General features: G+C 43.8%; 1 protein-coding gene across 1 annotated transcript in view; it reads left to right on the top strand.

The window, feature by feature from the left end:
• Positions 1-9106, top strand: part of LOC102818051 (probable phospholipid-transporting ATPase IB-like) — a 208832-nt gene that overhangs the window by 22392 nt on the left and 177334 nt on the right. The window contains exons 7-9 of the mRNA XM_006832037.1: positions 1962-2031; positions 5330-5457; positions 6558-6669. Of these exons, the coding sequence (XP_006832100.1) occupies positions 1962-2031; positions 5330-5457; positions 6558-6669 (310 nt within the window). The remainder of the gene's footprint in view (positions 1-1961; positions 2032-5329; positions 5458-6557; positions 6670-9106) is intronic.

The following is a 9106-nucleotide window of genomic DNA, read 5'->3' as shown; positions in this document are numbered from 1 at the left end:
CGACTCCACGGTACTTAACAACAACAACAAGGTAGTTCTAGTTCCAGCTTTCTGAGGAAGCGCCATATTGTTTTCCAGAGAAGTTGGACCATTTTGCAATCCCACCAACAATGTAGGAGGGTCCCAGTCTCTCCACATCCTCGCCAGCATTTATTGTCCTCTACTTTTTTGATTGTTGCTGTTATTGCTGTTGTGAGATGATATCTCATTGTTGTTCTGATTTGCATCTCTCTAATGGCTAGTGGATTCTTGAAAACTTGACATTGTAAATAATAGAATATTTAGCATTCTGTTGCAGACACCATATGGATTCTCTACAATGCTTGAGACTCAGAGCAACCCATCCCAGAGTTTACAAGACTGTAAATGTTAATGGATGCAGACACCCTCATCTTTCTTTCAAGACGTGACTGGTGGGTTTGAACTGCCAACCTTGTGGTTAGCAACCGAACACCTAGCCCACAGCACCACCAGGATTCCTTTTACTATTTTGTTGTTGTTAAGCCATCGAGTCAGTTCCAACTCATAGCAAACTGTACAGGGTTTCCGAGTCACAACCGGTGGGTTTGAACCGCTGACCCTGGACAGCGCCATACCAGGACCCCATTAGATTACAGAATAGTCATTATTTTAGGGCATTTGGTCTTGACAATAGTCTTAGAAGAGTGAACTCATGACTTGTGTACTTTAAAACTACTATTTCAGTGAATGAGAAACTGCTGAGCAGCTCCTGATGATTTAAAGACTGGCGGTGGTGTTGGTTCTGACTCATAGCACCTCTGTATAGGGTTTCCGAGGAGAGGCTGATTGGTTCGAACTGCCAAGCTTGTGGTTCAAACTGACCTCGCAGTCCAGGGCTTACCCTACAGTGCCATACCCAGGATTCCAGTAAACTTCAATGGAGAATTTCCTGAAACATGATGATTTTCATAGATGACTTGACATTTAACATGAAATAAGAGAGGATGACCCTCCAAGGGGATGGATTGGCTCAGTGGCAGCAATAGTGGGCTCAAGTGTCACAGCGATTGTGAGGAAGGTGCAGGACTGGGCGGTGCTTCATTCTCTTGTATGTAGGATGCTGTGGGATACAGCTGACTCGATGGCACCTGACGGCAACCATAGAATCTAGCGAGGCAAAGGCTGGTGGATTCAGGACCTGGGTCTCCTCAGTGTTGTGATAAGGTAGAAGAGAAATGGTGCATTTCCATTTTAAAGACTCTAAAGCTGAGGGGCGGGGGATTTATGGTCTTCATTTTAGAAACGAACAGAATTTTATATTTAATCCCAGATGTTACTTTGGAGTAGTGTGAAATTGGGGCTGTTTGAGTTACATTCTCAGCCATTTCTCTTCTTGGCTTTAAAGGATAATCACATAGGTCTGTAAGATTGAAAGGTGTGGACACAAAACCTCTTAGATGGTTCATTCTCAAGCTGACGGTCAGGCTGCTTGGACCACACTTGGAGTCCTGGTGTAGCGCTGCAGGCCGTTTGAATTGCAAGGTTGGTGGTTCAAACCCACCAGCCTATGTACTTTAGGCTTGGAACCTTTTTACAGAGTCACTATGAGGTGGAACCAACATGAAGGCACTTAACAACAACAACAAGAAGGACTAGACTACTAAGGAGCCCTGGTGGTACAGAAGCTCACTGAAAGTTCAGGAGTTCAAACCCACCAGTGCTCCATGGGAGAAAGATGAGGCAGTCGGCTTCCGTAAGGATTTAGAGTCTCAGCCACCCAATCTGGGGTCACTGTGAGTTGGACTTGGCTGGAGTCAGTGGGCTTTAGATGCAGACTGCTGCTGTCTTCCAGCAATGACGTTGTTGGTAGCCCTTTTATCTATGAAGGAGAGTTTTCAATGTTGGTCACGTCTCACGGTTACCACCCGGGCGACATTACTGGGAAATCACTTTTGAGGCGAGTTATCACTCCATTATTAATTCACCTTTATTTTCTCCAGTGAACCCCAATCCATGTGCTATGTTGCAACAGCTAATCTGGACGGAGAGACAAACCTGAAAATACGGCAGGTAAACACACTTTTTCTTACTTGAAGTTGACACCTGCGTACACAACACCAACTTTTGTCAGATACCTTTCTCCTCACCATTGATCGGACATTGAGAGGGCACTGTATGATTCTTAAGGACCCTGCTGAAACAGTGGGTAAGTGTTGGACTGCTAACCAAAAGGTTGGTTGCGGTTCCATGGGAGAAGACATGGCGCAGCTGGATTCCGTAAAGACTTACAGTCACGGAAATCCTGTAGGGCAGTTCTACTGTGTCCAATAGAGTCACTACGAGTTGGAGCTGATTGGCCAGCAGTGGGTTGTTTGAGTTATTATTGTTTTAGGGGGTGCTCAGGGGCTGTGTCACTGTTACTCAGAAGACTATTCCTATGAAATTTACATGGCAGAAGATAGCACACATTTATACATCTTGTTCTGAGGATGCGTACTTTGCTTTGATCCTACTTCTGTTGTTCATACTTTGCTTTTAGTTTACTTCAAGCCAGACCTAGAAGCAGGATTACTGATGTGGTCCAATTGTTCACTATAGATTAGTAAGTAAGCACAGTAAAGCCTGTGCTTACCTTGCTTCTTGGGTAATCCGACACTGCATTAGAGTATTCATTTGTCTGTTTATAAGTTTTGTAAAATTGGGAAGCACTCCCTCGTTTTCTAGGAGTATTTTCTGGAAGAAATGGTACAGAATTGGTGTTAATTTTGCTTTAAACATTCATCTCAGAATTCTCCAGTGAAACCGTTTGTGCCTGGAAGTTTCTTTGTTTTTGGCGTTTTAAAATTATGAATTCAATTTAAGCACTAGACTTCAAGGTCGGTTTGAACTGCAAGTTTCGGTGGTTCAAACTCACCAGCCTCTCCTAGGAACCCCGCCACAGGGTCACTATGAGTTGGAACCAACACAATGGCCCTTAACAATAACACAACAACCACATCTCACAGATTATGAAATAGAGTTGGTTCCGATTCGTAGCGACCCTCTATAGGGTTTCCAAGGAGCTGCTGTTGAGTTTGAACTGCTGACCTTGCGGTTCAGCGCTTATCCTATAAACGCCACACCGGGACTCTGAGACGTGGTCTTCTGTGTTCTTTGAGGAGTTGCTCCATTGCGTCTAAGCTGTCTAATCTGTGGGAGTTGTTTGTAGTGCTCCTCTATTGCCCTTTTGGTTCCTCTTAAAGATGAACCACGGTTTCTCTCTGGAGGTTGAACTTCTCTTGCTGGAATGACAGCGTCTGTGAAACAGTGGTTTACGAAGTGAGGGAGTTCGTGGGTGGTACAAATCGGTAAGCGCTTGACTACTGGCTGAAAGGTTGACTGTTCAAATACATCCAGACATTCCTGGGAAGACAGGCCAAGACAGCTACTCCTGAAAGACGACAGGCTTGCAAACAATGTGCAGCTCTCCTCATCTGCACACATGGGGTCGCCATGAGTAGGAATCTACTCCACAGCAACTAACCCCCCTCCCCACCCCAGACCCACTGCGTAACCACTCCAGGGGGGCAGCCATCCGTCTGGGTGTTGACAAGACCTCCGGGTGAATCGGAGGAGTGAGTGGCCCCCTCTGTCCCAGACCCTAGATGAGCACCAGCAGCAGTGAATTGCCCTTGTTAGAGAATTTCAGGCCCAGGCTCAGACCTACTGAACCCAAGCCTGCGTCTCAGCGAGATCATCAGCTCATTTGTACACACATAAAATTGGAGAAGCACTTCGGGACAACCAGAGGGTTTTAAAAATAACTGGGGGCCTGGGTCTTGGCCTGATTTGGTATGAAACTCCCCAGGTGATTCTGTTGAGTCAGTGTTGAGGACTACTGCCCAGATTGTCACTCACTAGCCCTGGGGATTTCTAGGGGGAGTGGTCAGCCTTAAAGACCTGACTGGTCACTCTCGACTTCTTACAGAACGATACTCACTTTGGCTTGATCTTGTGATCCAAAGCTCAGAACACATCTGAATCAAACTAGACACAGGACAAGATCCTTGATTTGTTTGAGTTTCCTCTCCTCTGATTTGTTTGTCAATCTAATCTAGTTAATCTCATCTAACCTTTTCTCTCTCTTGTAGAAATTCCTCAGAATTTTATGGTCTGCTGATGGTATTCTTTCTTGATTTGTGTTTCATCTTTATGATTTTGCAAGACTGGAGAGACAAGCACATCATAAATAGACCCTCAAGCACAGATACTAGATTTGCAGATGCTTCCTGATTTTTAAAGTGGTAGATGTTAAGTTTTATGAAATAGTTTGATGACTGTGTTTCTTGTTGGGTACTATCGAGTCACTCGTGGCTCCTAGTGGCCTGATGTGACAGGGTAGAGGCACTGTAGGGCTTCTAGGTTGTCTTTGTTAAGGGAATCAATTATCAAGCCTTTCTCCTGCAGAGTCGCTGGGTAGATCCAAACATCCGACCTTTCAGTTAACAGTCCATCACTTACCCATTGTGCCACTAGGCCTCCTTATGAACCCACAGTCAACAAGTTGATTCCAACTCATGCTACCCGAGATGACAGACTAGAATGGACCCGTAGAGTTGCCAGCTTTATCAATTCATTATGGAAGCAGACGGCTTCATCTTTCACCTGTGGAGTGACTGGTGGGTTTGAACTGTCAACTTTCAGTCTGCAACGGAGCACTTAACCACTGTGCCACCAGGGTTCCGTCAATGAGTAGTTTGTTGCTGTTTGTCAGGTGTTGCTGAGTCATTCCCGAGACTGCAAATCTTTATGGGAGCAAAAGGCCACATCTTTACCCATGGACTAGCTGGTGGGTTTGAGCTGTTGATCTTGTGCTTAGCAGTCCAGTGCTTATTCTATAGGTCAGCGACGTACACAAATGCTTCAAACATCATATGCTGGTTGTTGTTGTTAAGTGCCATTGAAATGGTTCTGACTCATAGCTACCCTGTGTAGGGTTTCTGAGAAACAGCTGGAGGAGGGTTTGAATCACCGACCTTGTGGTGAGCAGTCCAGTGCTTATCCGTACAGAACCACACCAGGACTCTGTATGATAGTTGGTTATTCTGATTATACTTTCAAAAGTGGTATTTTCAGTAGAGGTCTTGAAAATTTCACTTTACTACCTCTTTTGACGCTTCTTCAAGTTGATTTGCAAATGGCTGGTGTGGCAGTCTTGTGATACAGTTTATATTCAAACTTGAGAAGTAAGAGTTTATGGTCTAGGAAATACAGGCAGCTTAGACATTGCCTTGCATTCCTGTTCTTTCATTAGCTACTGGAGACGTTGAACTTGCTCACAGTCCTTTAAACTTCCTTTGTCACTTTTCCTTTTGGTTTTGTTTTTCAGGCCTTGCCAGAAACAGCCAGAATGCTAAACAGAAAACAATTATTAAGTCTCTCTGGGAAAATAGAATGTGAACAACCCAATCGTCATTTCAGTACCTTTGCAGGAAACCTGTGCCTCACTGGTAAAAGGTATCATCTTTCTCTTCTCGAACATTTCTTTCTCTTTGATGCAACATAGGATGTGGTTATTTTCATCCGTGCAACTAATTACCTTTTTTTTTTGTTTTTTAAATGTTTTATTGTGAATTATATGATAGTTTACATGGGAGAACTTTAGTTTTACATTCATTCCATCTTGTATCATCTCACTGCCATGGTTCCAATCCTAATTACCTTTCAAAGATGATAATTATTCACATTTCACTCGGATTTGAGAAAGTAAGTGTCATGATTGCATCAGTGTAATTAAGAAAATTCTTAAATACGGGTGGCCTTCTCTTTATCAGTAACCCTGAAAATGCTAGGTACAGAAGCCATGCTCTTCTGTGTAAAGCTGAGTGTATTTATATGCCCTTTCAGTATCAATTGGAAACACATCCCTTGGGGCAAATAAGAAAGAGTAAGACTTTACGCAGTGGGTTAAACATTGGTCTGCTAACAGCATGGTCGGTGGTTCAAACTCAAGAGCTACTCCATGGGAGAAGACTGAGGCTGTGTGTGTCTAAAGGATGCACAACCCTGGTAAACTCAGGAGCAGTTCCACTCTGCCCTGTAGGGGCGCTGTGAGTGGGAATCCACTCGGAAGCACAGGGTTTGAGTTTTTCTTGTGTGTTTTGTTTTACTCTCAAAATGTCCCAGTTTTTCCTGATAAAACTTTTAGGTGCCCTACACATAAGAGCTCTGGTAGCATAGCGGTTACGAGTCGGGTTGCTAATCTCACGGTCAGCAGTTCAAAACTATCAGCAGTTCTGCGGGAGAAAGATGAGGCTTTCTGCTCCTGCTCGGAAACTCGATACAGGGTGGCTGTGAGTCGGAACCGACTCCACGGCACACTACCACCAGGTATAGAAGTTGTTTCCCAATGTGACGTTTTTAGTAAACTGATCTATAGAATGGTGAGAAAGGAAGAGTAATGTATCTCCTCAGGCATTTTTATGGATAAACATTAATTTTATTGCTATTTGCTCCCAGAGCTGAGCTTAGCAGAAGAACTTATGTCTGATGACTATCTATGGTTTCTGTTAAAAGAGAACGCGTCTTTGATAATAAATACTCTACTGTGTTTTCAGTCCTGTCCCAATCGGGCCCAACCAGATCTTGCTAAGAGGCACACAACTTAAAAACACTCAGTGGATCTTTGGCGTAGTTGTTTACACTGGATTTGAAACCAAATTCATGCAGGTAAGGCAATCTGTGATAACACACAGCATGGCTTCTAGAATTTTCTCTGTTTTCATGAATTGAGTTTAGTATACATATTTCTACAGCTTAGGAGACGCATTTCTGTTTACTAACATGAAATCTGGTAGCGTAGTGGTGGCGAATTGGGCTGCTAACCTCAGGGTCAGCAGTTCGAAACTACCAGCTGTTCCTCGGGAGAAAGATGAGGCTTTCTGCTCCCCTAAAGATTTACAGTCTTGGAAACCCTGTACAGGGTCCCTATGAGTTGGAACTGACTCCATGGCACATCACAACAACAACAACATGAAATCTGAAGGGTAGTCATATTTTAGCTCTATTTTTAGGAATTTCTCTGACTTGTAAAATCATTTCTCACCAGCCATTTATTTCTTGAAACGTAATTATCATGTGTCTTCAGGAACTGAAGCAAAATTCGTTGTAAGTTTAACTCATTTATTTAAGGTACCTTACAATTTGAAATGAAAGTCAAGTAAGTTATTTCTGTAACCAATGTTTATTGCTTTGGTTTTCAGTGATCAAAACGTGTTTCTGGGTTAATAAGGTTGGTTTTCATTATGTTTGTATTGGCTGCTTTTAGTCAGGAGGTCAGCCTTGCTTTTTTCTTCCCCAGTTAACATTCGAGGTTCTATGGAAGTTAGCCCTGTCATGCAGCATTCCTCTTAGGTGTTACCTTTTCTACAAGCTTTCTAGGTTCTAGTTGGCACATTCAGGCCCCCACCCATGTTCAATTGGCCTTTGTATGCAATTGTTAAATTTAAGAGTGCCTTTGGACGTCTTGATAGGACCCTGCCCTTGTGGTGATTATAGCAGCAGAAGAAAAACTTCAAACACATGATACAGGATTCCAGTAGATCGTGATAGGTCTGTGTCACAACAAACACACTAAGATAGGTGTGCACACTGACTATCTCTATGCTTATCCAAGAGCCAGATGTGGTCTCTCCAAGAAAGTGATGTTTCAGATGAAACTTGAAAGATGCAGTAGAATGAGCCAGGCAAAGAGGAACAGGTGGGCTCCACATGGAGGGACTTTCTGTGTGGGGAAAATAAAAAGAGCGAAGATTTCTTCTGAGGAATGGGGGTTTCAGGAGAGCTGTGACATCGAATGGGCAAGCAGAGTGAAAGTGGTGAGAAAGCTCCCTGAAGACACAGACAGAAAAACATGGCGCACGAGATCTGCTAAAAGTAGTAAATTTCTCATTTTCATGGACTGTCAGCCCACATGTCTGTCCGTCTGGCACACTGTGGTGGCTTGAATGTTGCTGTGATGCTGGAAACTATGCCATTGGTCACCTGTGGTGCTTCCAGATTAAGAAGACTAGGAAGAAGAAATAGGAGGTCCACTTCGGAGAGACTTGTTTTTGTTGTTGTTGTGAAGTGTCCTCTACTCGGTTTCAGCTCTTAGTGAGCCTGTATGGGTCTTTGTGGGAGCAGAAAGCCTTATGAATCTCAGTGGATCATTGTTTGATATGGTGACGGAAGATGAGCCCCTTGTGTTGGAAGGTACTCAAATCCGAATGAGGAAGAGGTGACGTCTCAGAGTTCACCGTCACGATGTGGACAGAGCAAAGCTTTTGGTATATTCATTTGCAGAGGGGACACAGCTCAAATAAGAAGAAACAGCTGCAAACATCCATTAATAATGCTGTATTTGTTGTGTACCATCAAGTCAGTGCTGGCTCACAGCGGCCCTCAGCACAACAGAACAAAGCACCGCCTGGTCCTGAGCTGTCCTCACCACCACATTATACCTGAGCCCACTGCTGCTGCCACTGTGCCAATCCATCTCATTGGGGGGCTGACCCGACATTTTAACTAGTATAATGCCCTTCTCCATGGACTGGTCCCTTCTGATAATATCTCCAAAGTATAAGTGTTCTGGAATAACCATTATCTGCAAGGTTGTCCATAGTTTGTCATGATCCACATAGTTGAAAGCCTTTGTGTAGTCAATAAAACACAGATAAACATCTTTCTGGTATTCTCTGCTTTCAGCCAAGATCCATCTGGCATCTGCAGTGATATCCCTAATTCCACATCCTCCTCTGAATCTGGCTTGAACCTTTGGCAGTTCCCTGTCAGTGTACTGTTGCAGCTGTTTTTGAATTATCTTTGGCAAAATTTTACTTGCATGCAATATTCATGATTGTCCAATGATTTCTACATTTTGCTGGGTCACCTCTCTTTGGAATGGGCACAAATATGGATTTCTTCCAATAAGTTACCAGGTAGTTGTCTCCAAATTCCTTGGCATAGATGAGTGAGTGCCTCCAGTGCTGCATCAGTTTGCTGAAAGATTTCAGTTTATATTCTGTCAACTCCTGTTGTTGTTGTTGTCAGGTGCCATCGAGTCGGAACCGACTCATAGCGACCCCATGCACAGCAGAACGAAACAATGTCCGATCCTGGGCCAACC

Source organism: Chrysochloris asiatica, unplaced genomic scaffold (assembly GCF_000296735.1).
Source record: "Chrysochloris asiatica unplaced genomic scaffold, ChrAsi1.0 scaffold00005, whole genome shotgun sequence".
NCBI classification, from domain to species: Eukaryota; Metazoa; Chordata; class Mammalia; order Afrosoricida; family Chrysochloridae; genus Chrysochloris; species Chrysochloris asiatica.
Note: the sequence above shows the minus strand (reverse complement) of the source record. Positions and strands in the feature narration are given on the sequence as shown.